The sequence below is a fragment of the Vipera ursinii genome (assembly GCF_947247035.1).
Source record: "Vipera ursinii genome assembly, chromosome: 2".
NCBI lineage: Eukaryota > Metazoa > Chordata > Lepidosauria > Squamata > Viperidae > Vipera > Vipera ursinii.
In genome coordinates this window covers 160880324-160897440 of record NC_139513.1, presented here as the reverse complement: position 1 = coordinate 160897440, position 17117 = coordinate 160880324, and the positions used below count along the sequence as shown (strand labels likewise).

General features: G+C 40.7%; 1 protein-coding gene and 1 long non-coding RNA gene across 5 annotated transcripts in view; one reads left to right on the top strand and one right to left on the bottom strand.

Moving 5' to 3' along the window:
• STAT6 (signal transducer and activator of transcription 6) overlaps window positions 1-17117 on the top strand; it is a 107063-nt gene that overhangs the window by 76959 nt on the left and 12987 nt on the right. For all 4 annotated transcript variants that reach the window (XR_014491715.1, XR_014491716.1, XM_083356196.1 and 1 more), the window contains 9 exons: window positions 1798-1955; window positions 2508-2627; window positions 7573-7761; window positions 9310-9397; window positions 10497-10619; window positions 11684-11776; window positions 12576-12782; window positions 12880-12974; window positions 14636-14772. Coding sequence is in view for 2 of the 4 variants with exons in the window: in XM_083356196.1 (XP_083212322.1) it covers window positions 1798-1955; window positions 2508-2627; window positions 7573-7761; window positions 9310-9397; window positions 10497-10619; window positions 11684-11776; window positions 12576-12782; window positions 12880-12974; window positions 14636-14772 (1210 nt within the window). In the remaining 2 variants the exon portion in view is untranslated. The remainder of the gene's footprint in view (window positions 1-1797; window positions 1956-2507; window positions 2628-7572; window positions 7762-9309; window positions 9398-10496; window positions 10620-11683; window positions 11777-12575; window positions 12783-12879; window positions 12975-14635; window positions 14773-17117) is intronic.
• Window positions 11863-12143, bottom strand: LOC310634084. The gene is made up of 2 exons (XR_014491152.1): window positions 11954-12143; window positions 11863-11912 (listed from the first exon to the last, which is right to left on the bottom strand). It is a non-coding gene; the product is annotated as an uncharacterized lncRNA (long non-coding RNA).

Here is a 17117-nt window from a genome sequence, read left to right as displayed (position 1 = left end):
TCATAATTTCTCCAATCTGAATTCAGTTCAGTTCAAAAGACTCATGTTCATCCCAATTGATGAATTTTTTTACATACCAGCGGAGTTGTTAAAACTTGGGCCGTGTAATGCTCGACACAAGGAATATGTATCTTTAAACAAAAAGAAAATACAGCTTTGCTCTATCAAGTTTAAAATTATTTTAAAGGCTACAAGCGCCCCTATGGATCAGAGCCAAAGCACTCCCATTGAAAAAGAATCAAGATGACAAATAAGAATTTCTAATATTGTATATAAAAAAAATACTAAAATTGTATTGGCAATTGTAACTGGACCAAAAAAATGCAGCTCATTATTCTCTTGCAGCTTGCCTGACTATTCAGCTGAAGCAAAATTCTTCTCTAGGGAGAAGAAATTGCATATAATCAGAACAATTTTTTTTTAAAAAAATGCCTAAAATATTGTGGATGAAATTGCCCTGCAAGAGAAATGAAAAAAATGGCCCTCTCCAAAAGCAGTTGTTTTCCTAAGCTTTTGTTTAGGAAAAGCCTTAAAGAAGGCTGTGATGGCAGTGGCGTAGCGTGGGTTGTCAGCACCCGGGGCAAGGCAAGTAATTTGCGCCCCCTAACCCGTGCACCGCACGCCTGGTACCTCCCCCTCCACAGTGGGCGGCGGCTCGGATCGGATTCGCACAGCCAGCACTGCAGTGAGAGAGAGTGAGTGAGCCAGGCAGGGGCAGAGAGCTGCGAGTGCGAGCGCGCCCCCCCCGATGTTGCGCCCGGTGCGGCCGGCCCACCCTGCACCCCCCACGCTACGCCACTGTGTGATGGCCCCTGATTTGTAATGGCAAGATTGTTTGTATCTGTTCAGCTCAGCTTCATCAGCTCCTCCTCCCAAGCAATCAGGCTAAAACTTATGTTTTCTAAATCAAGAATGAGTGGTGCTTAGACATCAATAGCCATAGGATGTATGTTTTTCAGAGTAGAGAAAGCCAAAGCCGAGAAAGGATAGAGATTTGTCTTTTATTTTTGATTTTTTTCTTTCTATCTCTCTGTCTCTTTTCCCTCTCCCTTCAAGTATTGAGTCTCTCTCTCTCTCTCTCTCTCTCTCTCTCTCTCTCTCTCTCTCTCTCTCTCTCTCTCTCTCCCTCCCACACACCCACAAACACACTTATTTGCTTCCATTCAGTTCAGCCACACACACACCTCAACCCATTGATTTCAGCCTCCTTAAGTCGTAAATAATGGAATAGTAATTTGGGCTGTTCGTTTTTTATTTGTTTTTGTTTGTTTATTTCCTGCCTTTTTTTTTTTACAAACAAGGTGGCAAACATCTCTAACACACCTTCCTCCTATTTTATTTTTTTTTTGAGATTACTGGGGAAGGGCAAAGTTAATCCTTATAAACATCCTAGCCCTATGCTGCTATCAACATCCTGTTAGTATTGTTTCCGTGCCCAGTTGAATATTGAGCAGGGGAAAATGTTCAGGAATGCCCCAGACCCTTTAGTGTAAAAAATTGCTTCCCCAAGCTCTAAATCAGGGGTCTTCAAACTTGGCCCTTTTATGACTTGTGGACTTCAACTCCCAGAATTCCTCAGCCAGGCAAGCTGTCTGAGGAATTCTGGGAGTTGAAGTCCACAAGTCATAAAAGGGCCAAGTTTGAAGATGCCTGCTCTAAATGAACGTTGACATGTTGGGTCACGTTCTATGTGTGGGTCATCTATGTCTCTTCCTTGCAATCACACAACATGCATGCCCTAACAGAGTTCTTCACCACATATCTGATACCAGACAATGCATGTATCCTTTTTCTTACTCTCTTCAGAGCCTTCAAAGACTGATCATGAAGATGGACAGTGAGCTAGAAGAGACCAAGAAGAAGGTTCTGGTGAGGCTTCTGATTTGGAAGAGACAGCAACAGCTGGCTGGGAATGGAAGTCCATTTGATGAGGACTTGTCCCCGCTGCAAAAGAGGTGAGCTGTGCAAAAAGAATGCACTGCATTTTGTCAGGTGGTATGTTATCGTTCTGAATACTGTCAGTGGTTTAGCAACCCAACTTTTAATGCTGCTTAAAGAAGCAGCTGAATGCAAAATTCTCATGGCAATGTCTCTTATGGATCTACCGTATTTTCCGGCGTATAAGATGACTGGGCGTATAAGACGACCCCCCCAACTTTTGAGATGATTTTCATGGGTTTAAAAAGTCGTCTTATACGCCGGAAAATACGGTACTTTCCCTGATAGAAGTCTGTGGTTGATGTTACCATATCTAGAGGAGTCTACTGGTGTTGATGGAAGTGTAGATATTTACATTTGTTTGTCAGATCTTAAATACATGAAGTGGCCTACATATCAAGCAAAATAAAATTTCTAACCTCTATTCAGTACTCAGTTCTACTCCATTTTTAGTGCTTGGTAAAAAGTGACTGCTACACCCCTTGAGAAGTTTGCTTGACTCTTGGAATTTAGATAATTTTGGATGTGGGATTTCAGTCCCAGAGATAAATCTGTCATGTTTCTAACAGGTTGGAATGTCTAGTAGATATTTGGTTCCAGTTTCATCAGCAGTTGATCACATCTGGAATTGAGCTTCAGTCTCATGTTCGAGAACATCTTGATGCGACATTCAAATCTCTTATACAAAAGTAAGGAGAATCCCTGTCTGGAAGAGTTGTCTTTCTTTCCCACTGGCATCTCCTTTCACGCTGTGACTGGTATGGGGATTATTGTCTATGTTGTTTGGTGACTCTGGACCATGGATTATCAGCAGGAAAGGCTGAAGATGTTCGGAGGAGATCGTAAAGACATTCTATCAACTCTTTTTGGTGTAGGTTTTTAAAAGAGTTTTAATAGTTGAAATTAAGATTTCAGCCTAGCATCAAACTCTTGGTTCTATCAACTTTTTGTTTCCTAGATGTGAAGTGTTAAAATGTTTTGTGTACAAATGATGTAAAGCCTTGACCCATGTCTCCAGTTTGTTACATGTCAAAATCTTCCCATGGTTGAGTGTAATTCCTCAACCGCAAGGACTTTAACATATGTGGACAGCATGCTAGCTGGGAAATTCTGGAAAGTGAAATCCACACTTCTTAAAATTGATGAGGTTGAGAAACACTGATCTAAACAATTTTTTTTAGACATCTTCAACCTTGTCCTTGTTTTCTCATTTTCTCTCCATTCTTCATCTTCCCAATCACCCACATTTTTGTTTTTAGTTATTCATTTCTCTAAGGGAGGTTAAGAAATAGTTTTTTAAAAAAGTTAAAGAGGACATGGAGTTACTGTCTAAAAGAACATGGAGCTATACTCTTAAAATTCAGCCATCCATCTCATGAGAAGCTTAGTTCCTTGTTATTCTCAAAACTTTCTCCACAACCTTCTTTTGCCTTTGTGTGCAAATTAGGACAGATATTCCTATCTAGAATCGTATATGTATATGTGTGTGTGTAAATGTGAATCCCGGATATATTTTCTCAACACACACACACACACACACACACACACACACACACACACACCTACACATACTTTTATATACACAGAGAGAGACACTTGCATGTCTCTGTGTAAAATAAGCTATTACACTAAGACTGTGTATTTGAATTGTGAATGAACATCAAATTTCCCTGAGGAAATAACGTATTTTCCTGAGCTCTTAAATGTACTATATTTAGTTTTTGCATTGTTCTCTGAAGTTAAAAGAACTTTTTTTTCTTGAACCACACTTCTCTTATAGATTAAAACAGGTAAAAATAGCATAAATATCCAAAACCAAGTTAACCCATTTCTTGATCAAAGTCTGTAGAGTAGTAGGAAGCCTCACTTTTCCAGAACTATGTAAAATGGACTTCATAACCAATAGCCCAGATTTCCCTGCATACATACTGTACATGCATTCATATATATATATACATATATATATTTGATGACGTTATCATGTTAATGACATAAGTATCTGCGGTGGCATTCTGTCCAGTTTCATGGATATGATATGATCATCCTTCATCTTCCTCCAGTTGCTAATTATAAAACAAGATTTAAAACAAGATTTAACTGTACTTGCGAACAGGTTTATTTTATATGTATGCAAGTACAAAAAGATCTACTTGTCCATTTCAGATTGCTCAGGCAGCTTCACGTGCCTTCACTTTTTCTGTCTTTCTAACTGAATATGTCTTGTTTATATCTTATATTGATAGATATGTTAGAGCTAATAAATTAAATTATGATTATTTTCTCTCTCAACATGTAAAATATTCTAACAACATGTGTCTTCATCATTTCCTGAGATATGTGGAGGAAATCATGCTCCCAGTATCATGAATATTTGTGTATATTAGTCATTGAACTTTTTTTGGAGATCTGCTTGATTAATAGTCCAGGTTTATGGCCTGTGACCAAAGATATTTTCTTGGAATTTTCTTTTTGATATACTAATATTCATATCCTAATAATTAAATAACGCAGGCAGTGTGTGACTGGCAATTTTCTGTGACTTTCATGATCTGATAAAAAACTAAGAGCAGAAAACCATTTGTTTGCATTGTTTCACTTTTATTCAAATACCTTGACAAACAAACAAACATTCATTCTATGACTATTTTTGACTTCCCAATCACTTTCTGTGGCAGAACCAGCAAAGTGATTTACAACTAAAGTTGCCAACCCCTCTCCCTATTTCAAGGCATTGCCAATTGAAGTTCTAACTATAAATAGCATTTAGACTTACATACCGCTTCACAGTGCTTTATATCCCTCTGTACATATAACTCAATACGGTGAACATATCCAACACACCTCATCCTCCTATTTTCCCCACAACAATCCTGTGAGGTAGAGTGGGCTGGGAGAGAGACTGACCCAAATTCATCCAGTTGGTTTGCATGGCTACAGTAGGACTAGAACTCACAGTCTCCTGTTTTCTAGCCTGATTTTATTTATATATATATATATATATATGGATCTTTGGTTATTCGGGTATATATATATATATATATATATATATATATATATATATATATATATATATATATATATTCTCCATTTATATCCCGCCCTTCTCCGAAGACTCAGGGCGGCTTACAAGCTTAGCAGTAACCTTCATTCTATGGATATGCCTGCTTATTAGGGCTTTCACACACACCCCAAGCGGCATTATTACAAAGTCAGCTTAATTACCCCCAACAATTTATATATATATAAATTACAAGCAGGAGCTGGAGTTTATATATATATATATATGTGTGTGTGTGTGTGTGTGTGTGTGTGTGTGTGTGTGTGTGTATTTTATACATATATAAATTACAAGCAGGATCTGGAGTTTACTCTTTTGGGCAGGTAGTCCTCTATTTACACCCATAATTGTACCCAGAATTATGGTTTTTAAGTCATGGCAACTGTGATGGATATTAAGCAAGGATGGCAATCCCCAAGCAAGCCCATTTTACCTAATGGATGTTTTTGGTTTTTTGCTGAAAATTAGACGTAAACACTGGTTTCCAGCAAAACTATCACAAGTTATATAACTACAGGACTCTGCAAACGGCTATAAACTTGGATTGGTTGCCAAGCACCCAAAATGCAATCATGTGATTGTGGAAGGGGCATCAATTGGATCTTCAAAACCGGGTTGTAAGTAGTTCTGGAGAGATCCATCGTAGCTTCAAACTGTCACTAAGCGACTGGTCATAAGTTGAAGACTACCTGTAAACCCTTTCTTTACAAAGAACTTAAATGTAAACATTAATTAAACATTCATGCTAATTAGCCCAACACCAGGGTGAGCATTCCAAAGGGTGGGGGCATGGGGGAAAAAGGGGGATAAGATTTGCTCTTTTAGCCAGCTTCCTTGTGAGTTGAATTCTGGGAACCTTCCCTGCTATTTGCACCATTTATGCTCATCTAGCTGTTTGGGATACTATTTCCTTTAAGGCTAGAAAACAAGGGGAAGCCAAAATGACATTGTAAACATAGTTGCAGCCATGTGATTTTATAATTAGTGACCACTTCGCTTAAAGACCAAGTTGCTGCTGCCAATTGTGGTTGCTAAAGGAGGACTTCCTGTAAAGTACAGTCAGATTTACAGGATTATCATTGGCCCCACTGCATAGAACCTGCCAAGAAACTATCCATACAAAGACTAAAACTACGTTAATATTGGTTATTATTATATACACAACAATGTGCAATGGCACTTGCCAGTTCTTTAGCTGGTGTTGGCCCTCAAACGCATCACGTTCTTCCCAAGAATTAACATGTCATCGTGTTTTGGTGTAGTATATGTATGGATCCAAATAGTGTGGTTTTTTGTAATTGAAAAATGGAAATTTTATCGATGTGCAGGTTTTCTAATTGCCATCCAAGACTTTTAGGCATTGTACCCAATGTGCTGATAATTACCACAATTAGTTCATGCCATAATCTTTCTACTTTGATTTTCAGAGCTTGATACCTTGTGATTCTTTGTTTTCTATTCTGTTATCCCCTGATATGGCCACTTTAAATTATCCACACATTGTTCTTTTCAACCACAAATCTGGTGTAATGTGCCAAGACTTTATCAGTTTGTACTTGGAAATCTCACAATATTTTAACTTGCTCATTTTTGGCAACTTATGTGTTTCCACAAATTTTTTCATTACTGACACATGATAATTTATACAGATTTCCAGTGATTTATATTGGCCACTATGTTATGTTGTTGTTTACAATCAGTTTCGGCTGTCTTCTTGCACAAGCTGAGTATAGAATCTACTATTTCTTCTGTTTCTTTGCACAATCTGCACGTTGAGATGACTTTATTTGGTTTGTTTAAAGTAGAGAGATAAAAGAACAAAAACTAATAATTAACATAGAAAAAGTCAAAAGCGTGAGAAAGGAAAAGACATACAAAGACTTCCATTTTTCTTCTGCAGCAAGTATAAGTACAAATTTACATAGACCTCTTACTCTTAAGTTTGCAACATAACTTTCATTTCTTTATTATTTTTTTCTAATCACCAGATCCTTATATCATAATTTCATTTGTTTGTGTTTCATGCAAAAAATCCAAAAGCATCCATTTTTTCTCTCTAAACAAAGCTGTCAATTTTGCCATCTTGGCCAACTCTACCAACTTCACCACCCATTCTTCCATTCTAGATAATGTTAGATCCATTCTAGGTAATGTGCATTTAAAAGTCTTGTTACTGTTATCAAATATGGGGGGGGGGAAACTTCCTTGAGTGTGTGCCCTGCAGCTGTTTGACCATCAGTCCCAAAAGGAACATTTTGTTTCAATTGTAGATCAGTTTTTAAACTTGTGTAAATCAAGGTGTGTATTTGAATCTAGAGGTTTTTTCTTTTTTTAAAATGCTCATCACACTTCCAACAGGAAACATGGTTGAATGCATATTATCACATAATGCTTCCCCTCCCAAAGAGAATCCGGTTGCTCTTCCCATCCTAGAAGACAGAATTTTTTCCCCCATGCCTGCTGTCTTTATGAATATTGGACGAGGAAAGGAGTAGGGTGAATATTGAATCCTGTTGCTGCTTTTTCTCAGAACCAACTCTTCTCATGCTTGAACCTGGCTTGTGTTTCCCCTCCAGTTCCTTCTTGGTGGAAAAACAGCCTCCACAGGTTTTAAAGACACAGACCAAATTTCAAGCCAGCGTTCGCTTCTTGCTGGGACCTCATTTACTCAAGCATCGGCCGACATCTTTTCTGGTCACGGCTGACATTGTGACGGAGAAACAGGCCCGAGAACTGACTGCCAATCATTCTGCCTCTGTCTTTAGGTGAGAGACACGGCTGCAACCTCACTGCATCCCTCCTGATGGCTTTGTTTCCAAGTTTCTTCTTCTTTTTTTTTAATTTTTTGAATTAGTTTTTATAAGGTTAAAAAGGAAGGTAGGGAAATGGGGATTTGGCATAGGGTAGAGGAAAGGTTGAGGGTTGGGGTTTCCCCCAATAACATTCAATATTTGGCAAACAGCATGTTGTCTGGGTAAGAATTAATTAATTAAGTATTAATTAAGAAAATATTGGATTTGTAGAAATGGATAGGTAAACTTTAGAGATTAAAGAGAAAGAGCATTTAGTTTATTATAGAACTTGGAATAAATTTTATCAATGGCTAGATAAACGAGTTAGAAAGAAAGGAATGTGATATGCAACTGAATTTATTTGAGTAAGAATGTTATCATACATTGAAAATTTAGTATTGTTTCTGATAATTTATTATATCTATCAGTGTTATTGTTAGCCTCATTATCTTTATTTATGTATATTTACCCAGGCAACATGCAGTTTGCTTTCTTTTTTTTCAAGAATGTATTTGGGGTGAGAAGGGAACCAGGGCATAGATTCTTAAACACAGATCTTATGTAGAGTGAGAAAATTTCACACGCACCCTTCACAGGAACTGCTTTTTAAATACACTTACAGGGTTCCACATATGAACTATTTTACTCTTTCTCTTAAAGAGAAAGAAGAGCTGCCAAAATAAGGAATGATTTATCTCATGTAACTAGTGAACATCTGTAGTAGCTTACAGAAGGTGGAGAGGGTGAAGTACCTAAAATGAATAAAGTTCATCTTCAACTTGGTGGAGCAGCGGGCTAATGCCTCCTTAACTAACACCAGCTGCCTGCAATTAGTGCAGGTTCGAGTCCCACCAGGCTCAAGGTTGACTCAGCCTTCCATCCTTCCGAGGTAGGTAAAATGAGGACCCAGATTGTGGGGGGCAATAAGCTGACTTTGTAATAATGCCGCTTGGGTGTGTGTGTGTGAAAGCCCTAATTAGCAGGCATATACATAGAATGAAGGCTACTGCTAAGCTTGTAAGCCGCCCTGAGTCTTCGGAGAAGGGCGGGATATAAATTGAATTAAAATAAAAAATAAATTAAAAAACCTCAATACCTGGATGAGAGAAATGTATCACAATATTGCCCAGAGAAGTTTTGAAATTATTCTTAATAATATGGTAAAAGATAGATGTATAGGTATATGAAAACACAGAGTGAAAGAGGGAAAATTAGTAGCTTTAATTCTGCGCACCTGCCTGTTAGTCTCCAATTTAAAAAAGCAGTCATTTTGTTATTTCTTGACAACATAATGTAGTGGCCTGTTTCCTCTCTTCAAAACTAATGTTTCAAAATGAAATATTTTAAAAAAGACAAAAATGGCTTCAGTCTTTATCTATAGGAGAACTGTTTTCACTATAGCACATAAACAAACTTTGGAGTGGGAATTCTCTGTCCAAAAGTTGAGTTTGTCACAATGAATAAATGCTTCCTGCTAGTAAAGGAACCAGCTCATGACCTTGGTTTTCCTCTTGATTTCAGTGAAAGCACTGGAGAGATTATAAACAACACAGCATCGCTGGATATAAATGCCTCCAGCAATTCTTGTACCTCTCAGTTCAAGAATTTGGTAAGTGGATTGAGAAAAAGTGAGTGGGAGAGAATTCAAACACCCCAAACTGGTGAGATGGGCTGTAAATTGGAATAAAGCCAGTGAGAAGCAACTTACCAAAAAATTGCAGAGAAAGCAAAATTGGAAGAGGGGGCATGGTGGTGTTGGTCATCTCTGTCATTATGCATATGTATCTAAGCTCAAATCCGTTTACAAGAAATCCCCAGAAGCAACTCACATTCAAACCGTGGCCAGTATTGCACCATGATTAACTTTAGAAACGTGGCAGTGTTAGGGGGTCTTCAACCATCATTTGGGATGATGTAGCTCAGGAGTGATTCACGCTTGCACCATGACAAGATGCTGGAAGTGTTAGGAAATGGTAGGAAAGATTATATACTAGCGTATATCTAGATACATTCCCATCTAGAATTCTAGATAACAATAAGAGGAAATGGATGCAGTAGGGAGAACATTTCTAATCCAAGTGTCTTCCTTCTAGTAAGGGAACTTTTTTAAAAATGATTTCCCTCACCTTCAGGACTGTTGCTTTTTTTTCTTTTTCTTTTTCTTTTTCTTTATCCTCATCTCATTTCATGTGTGGACAAACAGCTGTTGCTGTATCAATCAAAAGGCACCTGCAGCTTTTCTATCTTGCCCAACTTCATGGAAGGTTACAAATGTAAATCAAAGAGATCAGAATCCTCTATAAAATCCCATGAATGAGTGTGTGTCCCTTTGGGCTGCAAAGTGATGAGATTCAAAAAAAGAAAGGGTGATTTGGTGTGCTCAAAAGATGTCCATGTAGTACATGTTGGCCTCTCCTTAGTCCAAATGTATCTTTTCCTAAAATTGTGCAGTAGCTGTCCAAGCCCAGGGGAAAGTACGGCTCCTTGAAGGAGTCACTGAGAGATGTAGTAGAAGTGTCCTGTTGCTGGGAATCACCTTTTCTCCTTCAAACCCAAATGGTTGCTCAGCCCGACAAGGGATGCTTTGCTTAGAAGCAAGCTTGATGAGTTTTGTCATTCAAGAAGGTCGTGGGGGTCAACTAATGATAAGCCGGGAGCGAAGATTTGGAACAGATTTTCCCATGAGATTTGCCTTTTCTCATCTTCAGCTTATCAAAAAGATCAAGCGTTGTGACCGCAAGAGCACAGAATCTGTAACGGAAGAGAAGTGTGCTGTCCTCTTCAGTGCCAACGTTTGCCTTGGGCCCAACCAAACCAACTTCCACCTACAGGTAACAACACCGTGTGGGGGCTGTTTTATTATTAGCCCTGAAGATATAATCTGCTGCTGATAACTGGTTTATTGCTTCCTTGAGAGAAGGGACACAAATAGGTTAGGCAAAGCCTTGAAAAGACCCCAGTGACCATTTCACTGGCCTTCACTGTCTCCTCTCTTCCTTCTTGAGCAGTTTGGCACCAGAGATACAAGTGGGATGCAAATTTCTAGGTCTGGCAACAAGGTTTTATGGTGCCGTTTTGGGAGGAATAATTGGACGCACAGGAGAAGAAACGCTAAAAAATGGGGCGGTATCAGGATTGGTCAACTATATGATGGTTTTTATCCATGCAAATTTCCTTCTCTTGCCCCAGGGTTCCTTCAGTAGAACCTGGCAAGAATTCTGTTTCTAATAATAGTGTCATTAATAATGCATTAAGCCCCAGATTCCAACAACAGATGGATAGCTGGTTGTCAACCTAAGTGGGCCAGACATTTGTATTAGGTTCAAATAGATAAAATCAAATCCTTAATGGAACTAGAGAGACTTAAGTTAGAAATTGAAGCCTTTAAAAATATATATATGTGGACTTCACAGGATCTAATATGGTATATGTCCATATTGCACCACCTTTTCCATCTTGTAATGAGTTGAGCTTCATTACAGGATCCTTACAGGTCTGATTACAGGTCTGATTTGAATACCTTGCTTTTCTGAGAAGATCAAGAGTTTATGGAAGCTGAGATGAGTAGAGAAAGTTGGGAAAAATTGTCAGTTTGCCAGGATCCTATCCTAAACCCTTTCGTTCAATATGCTACAGTAAGGGAAGGCTGCAGGTAGCTGTCCTTCTCCCTCATACAGTCATTTCTTGCCCTGCAGTGTGCCCTAAAACTGATTTAGACGGGCTTGAATCCTGCACAAAGTCACTCCTGCCGAGAGTTCAGAATAGATCTTGCTACATAGATCTACTTTGGGGTTCTAAGCTGATCAGTCAGAGAGAAATACGAAGACAGCAGGCCAGCGTTAAAGAAAATCATCAGTTGTTAATTCCAACTCTTTCTTCCCTTCTGCCATTCTAGGCTCTGTCGCTGCCCGTTGTGGTGATTGTCCATGGAAATCAGGACAACAATGCCAAAGCCACCATCTTATGGGACAATGCTTTTGCTGCTCCTGTAAGTGACAGATGCAGACTAAGACTGCAAGTCATTAGGGGAAGAAGTTAATGCAGACATTTAATGTCAAAAAGTGTGAATTTCCCCCCCCCACTTATCTTAAGGGAAGGATTTAAACTTGGGAGCTTCCAGAAGTCTAAGCCAGCTTGTAAAAAAAAAGGATGCTAGGAGCTGTACAGCAACCTCTTTCTTTCTTTTTCTTTTTCTATTTTTTTAATCAACCTCTCTCTGTCCAAAGATTCCCCATCTCCAGCCTAGAGCCTCTCCATAATATCTATCATACCAGTAGGAGAGGATCTGGTGGGACAGTTCAATTCAGGGTTAAATTCTTACTCAGTCGTGAAAATCACTGGATGAGTTCAGAAGGGCAAAGATTGGGGAAAATCATGGACATTGCCAAAAATTCTCAAAGGAAAGTGAGATATAAACTAAAACTAATTTTGCCATTTGTAAAATCTGAAGATCCTGAGGCCAATGTACAGTGGCTTCTCATTCCACCTTTATGGCAGTTTCTGGAAAGGAAACTTTTGACATAAACTTTCTCCATGGGGCCCAAGAGCTTTTCGTATTTCAGGCAGAACTGTAACATGGAAACCTAATCATAGCTCCATTGGTATAAACTGGCTAACACATACTGGTAAGGTAGTAAGAAAACCAAAGTAAGATTTAGAGTTTCTGTTCTTAGTGAAGGTTACTTTTTTAGTACCAGATCTGCTTTGGGGGAAAATGTAGGATACGGAGTACTGTTATCTGCTACAGTTAGAGTGTGTGTGATGCTCTGTCTCTTATTCTGTTCCAGGATCGCATTCCCTTTGTGGTGGCTGAGCGTGTGAGCTGGAAGGCAATGTGTGACACTCTCAACCAGAAGTTCCTTGCTGAGGTGCAAACGACAAAAGGTCTACTCAAGGACCATTATTTCTTCTTGGCCCAGAAGATCTTTGGTGACAACATCACCAGTTTAGAGGAACTGCAGAGATGCCACGTGTCTTGGTCCCAGTTCAATAAGGTCTCTCGATGGGCTTTGTCAGCAGGGTGATATGGTAGCTTCTTGAGGTTATCTGAATAGTGTCATCTGCTTCTCACACTCACCTTGTAACTTATAGGAGATGCTTCCTGGTAGAGGATTCACATTTTGGCAATGGTTTGAAGGCATTCTTGACCTCACCAAGAAATACCTAAAGAACTATTGGTCTGACAGGTAAGAAAATAAATGGATCAAACCCGGATGCTTTAGATAATTCAGTTTGGTGCAGTGGTTAAAGTGGTGAACTAGGAATGAGGAGATTGAGTTCCTGTCCTGCCCTAGGCGTGAAAGCCAGCTGGGTGACTCTGGCCTAGTCACTATGCCTCAGCCTAAACTTTCCTAGCATTTTTGTTGTGGGGGGGAAAAAGAAACAAGGACCATTATGTAGACCAGGGCTTTTCAAACGGTGGTACGCGTACCACCAGTGGTACTTTGGCATGTGGCAGGTGATATGTGACCCTCCTAGACAAGTATAGGGGGGAGGGGAATGAGCTGAAGTGACCCAAGCCTGAGGGAGAGGCAGCTGGAACTTGCAGAAGCCCCAGGAGCGCCGCAGGGTTCCAGTTGATTGGTGGTTCCGGAAGCTGGAAGTGAACCGAAGAGAAAACGAGGGGGGGAGAGAGAGGAGAGGATATAAAAGGAGGTGGTTTTGGCTGGAAAGAGGATGGAGAAGAAGCTGTGAAAGAAGAGCTCAGCAGGCAGGGAGGAAAAAGAGACAGGGAAGAAGAGGCTATTGCTGGAAGAGAAGGTCCCCTGATGAAATGAAAAACTGGGAGACAAGCATGTCGGAAAGGAGGTTGGTTTATTTTGGAAGCCTGTGGATTCCAGATCAGCTGGCAGCTTGATTGGGTTACCATAAGGATTTTTATACAGTTTTTACAGTGTTTTGTAATTCAGAGGCTCGGTTTGTGTACTTTGGTTATTGGAATATTTTATTCTGTTTCACAAAGGCTAGCAATGAGTCCAAAGTGTTGGCTTCCATAGGTTTAATCCTGTTAAACAAATGTAATTAGTTTTACCCCCTTTCCGACATGCTCATCTCCCAGCTTTTCATTTCATTTCATAAGCAGTGACTGCATTCTCCTGGCTGGAGAAAACGAACCAGGGGACCTTTTCTTCCAGCAACAGCTTCTTCTTCCCTGTCTCTTTTTCCTCCCTGCCTGCTGAGCTCTCCTTTCACAGCTTCTTCTCTGTCCTCTTTCCTGCCAAAATCACTTCTTTTTATATCCTCTCCTCTCTCTCCCCCACTCCTTTTCAGTTCACCTCCAGCTATGTGCTGCTTCCGGAAATGCCAATCAGCTAGAACCCTGCGGCACTCCTGGGGCTTCTGCTGAGCCCCAACAGTCCTGCAGCTCCAGCTGCCTCTCTCCCTCAGGCTTGGGTTGCTTCAGCTCATTCTCCTCCCCCCCTACACTTGTCTAGGAGGGTCGCGTACCACCTACCACGTGCCAAAATACCACCGGTGGTACACATACCACCGGTTGAAAAGCCCTGATGTAGACGACCTTGAGTTGTAAAAGATAAAGGTTGGGTATAAAAAAATAGTCATTATAAAACTGAATTAGGAATGAAAGCCTGAAAACGTAATTAGTTTTCCTTCCAACTTTTTTCAGTATAAAGTATTGACCAGGTCATTTGAGTCTTGATACTGGCCCATACCGATACTCACAGAATAAGGCTGTTCAGCTAGGTTTTCCCCCCCCCTCCCCAATTTCACAATCAGAGGGGTGCAATTTTTTCTTTCAACCGTTACTACAATTCTCTAAGCCGTGCAGTGTTGATTATTGATTTTCTCCTCTGTTTTTTTCCTCTGTTTGTTAATTTTGATCGTGCAGACTGATCATGGGCTTTGTCAGCAAGCAATATGTCTTCAATTACCTGAGCAATGCACCAGCTGGAACTTTCCTCTTACGTTTCAGCGACTCTGAGATCGGGGGCATCAGCATCGCCTATGTTACCTACTTACCAGACGGTATGCCTTTGCATAGGACAGCTCCCTGTTCACGGAGCTTAAAGCAGAGGGAAACAGGTTTTTCTGTCTCTTCATCACTTTGATGAAATCCTTTTAACATTTACTTGGAAGTCAGCATTGATGAAGCTGAGAATAATTTTATTATGTTTATATTCCACCCCACTGCAAGCGATTCTAGGCAATTTATAATTGTTAAAACATTGAATAACCAAATAACAATATCAAAGCAGTACAAGGCAAAAGAACAACAATAGCAAAGAAATCAAACCCAGAGGGGAACAGAAAAGAGTCAGCTCTTTAAGGCCCTTTGAAACACAAGTGGGACCCTTTAAATCTCAGGGGGAACTTCATTCCCGACAGCAGGCACTGCTGCAGAGAGGGCACCCTTGCGGAGTCCCAATATGTGGCAATGTTTAATTGACGGGGCCCAGATCTGCCAGATTGAACCGGTTGAGCAGATACTATGGGAGACAGGTGGGTCCCTCAAATAACTAGGCTCTACACCATGTGGGGCTTAATAGATAGCAACCGGCACCTTGAATTGCACCCCAAAGCAAACTGGCAACCGGTGCAGTTCACATAAAGCAAAGGTGTTACGTGGGCACATTGTGGCAAACCCATTACTCCCCACGAGATGGCATTCTGGAGGAGCTGAAGCTTTCAAGTGATCTTCAAGAGGCAGCCCCATGTAGACGGCATTGCAGTAGTCAAGCTGTGAAATGATTGGGGCATGCGTGACTGAAGGACACACACACACAGAGAGAGAGAGACACAATTTAGGAAAAGGCACAGATGAAATTGGGCAAAAGTCTTCCTGCTGCCACCTGCTTCAGTGAGCAGGAAGACCTCCAAATTATGTACTATCCTTGGTGAGATTCTATACAAAGTCAAAGTTGGAATAGCCCCAGATCTGGGTGGTCCAAAGACTCACGGTCACTTGGTCTTGGTAGGATTGCGTTAGAGACAGTTCCTCCCAATCCAAACCCAGACGTCCTCCAGGCACTGGGACAGAATCTTGACAGCCTCACTTGGCCTGGAGTCAAAAGGTAGAATTGGGTACCATCAGTATACTGATGATACCGAACCCCCAAATGACAGCTCACTCAGTGATTTCATGCAGATGTTGAAAAGGAGGGGAGAGAATAGAAGCCTAAGGGAAGGTCTCTTCCCACCTACCAACCCCCACTGGAGCCAGCTTCAGAGAAAAGAAAAGAGCCGCTATAAAATGCCTCCAACTCAAGTCAGCGGAGAAGGATGCTGTGATCAGTGATCCATGGAATCAAAAGCCACTGAGACCACCATCCCAGCTCTGCCAGAGATCAACAAGCTATGATAGGAATAATACCCTAATCAACTTAGTAAGGCCATGGAAACTTCCCTTCTCCTCCACAGCTCTAAACTGAAGCAGGGTTGGAAGGGAAGAATTGATCTCATTGATCTGAAAGGGCAAGGAATTAACTAATTTGCATTCTAGCTCTCTGCCAACCTTTGGCTGTAAGAATTGCAGAGGTCACAAAGCCTGATCAGTTTCTGAACTCAGGTCATTCGTTCCTATTGTTGAGGTTTGGCCATTCTCCCCAGGGCGTTGTGCAGGATGAGTGCGGTTATTGGTGCAAAGCAGCATTGCGGGAACTGACTGTTGGTGAAACTCACTACAACAGCATGAACATATGTACAATGCTGGGTCAAATAATTATCTACCCAGTATTATTCTACTTGCAGTTTGCCCTCAAGCAGAACTCGCCAGCAAGGTTTGACCACAGCTGTGCATACTCAGCACAAAGAGGATTTAAGACTCACAGGAACACTGTTGTCTTACTAGAAGCAACTCCGGCATCTGGCTTGTGTATCATGATTCTTGGAATCTAGATATTTATGACCCTGCCTTGCTGACTAATCGCAACGTCATCTCTCCCTTGGTTTGCTGTTGTAAATTTGATTAGACTTTGGACTGCTCTACTTGGAAATTTGCCTTGCCCATCTTATCGTCAATTAACCGCTGTTTCCTTGCTGTTGGGATTTGCAGAAGCAAGTCTTCCCCTTAACATGCCAAGCGTCTGGCTTGTGAAGGGGTGCTTTAAAAAGCCAGCATTGGAAAATTGGGCAGTTTCCCATGATTCACATGCACATCCTAGCATGGCAACAAGGGAGGCCCAATCACTGGTCCACCAGTTTGAAGATCATGTGGGCTGGAATTGCTGCAGCAGGAAAAGTTGGCAGTTGGAATGTGTTGGTTCTCCAGTAGGAAATAACATATAGTATTGTGGTGAAGAACAGGAGTACAGTCAAGTGCTGGTGCAAGTATTTGACCTACCCAAGTTCTGCAGCTGCCTGGGCATTGACCT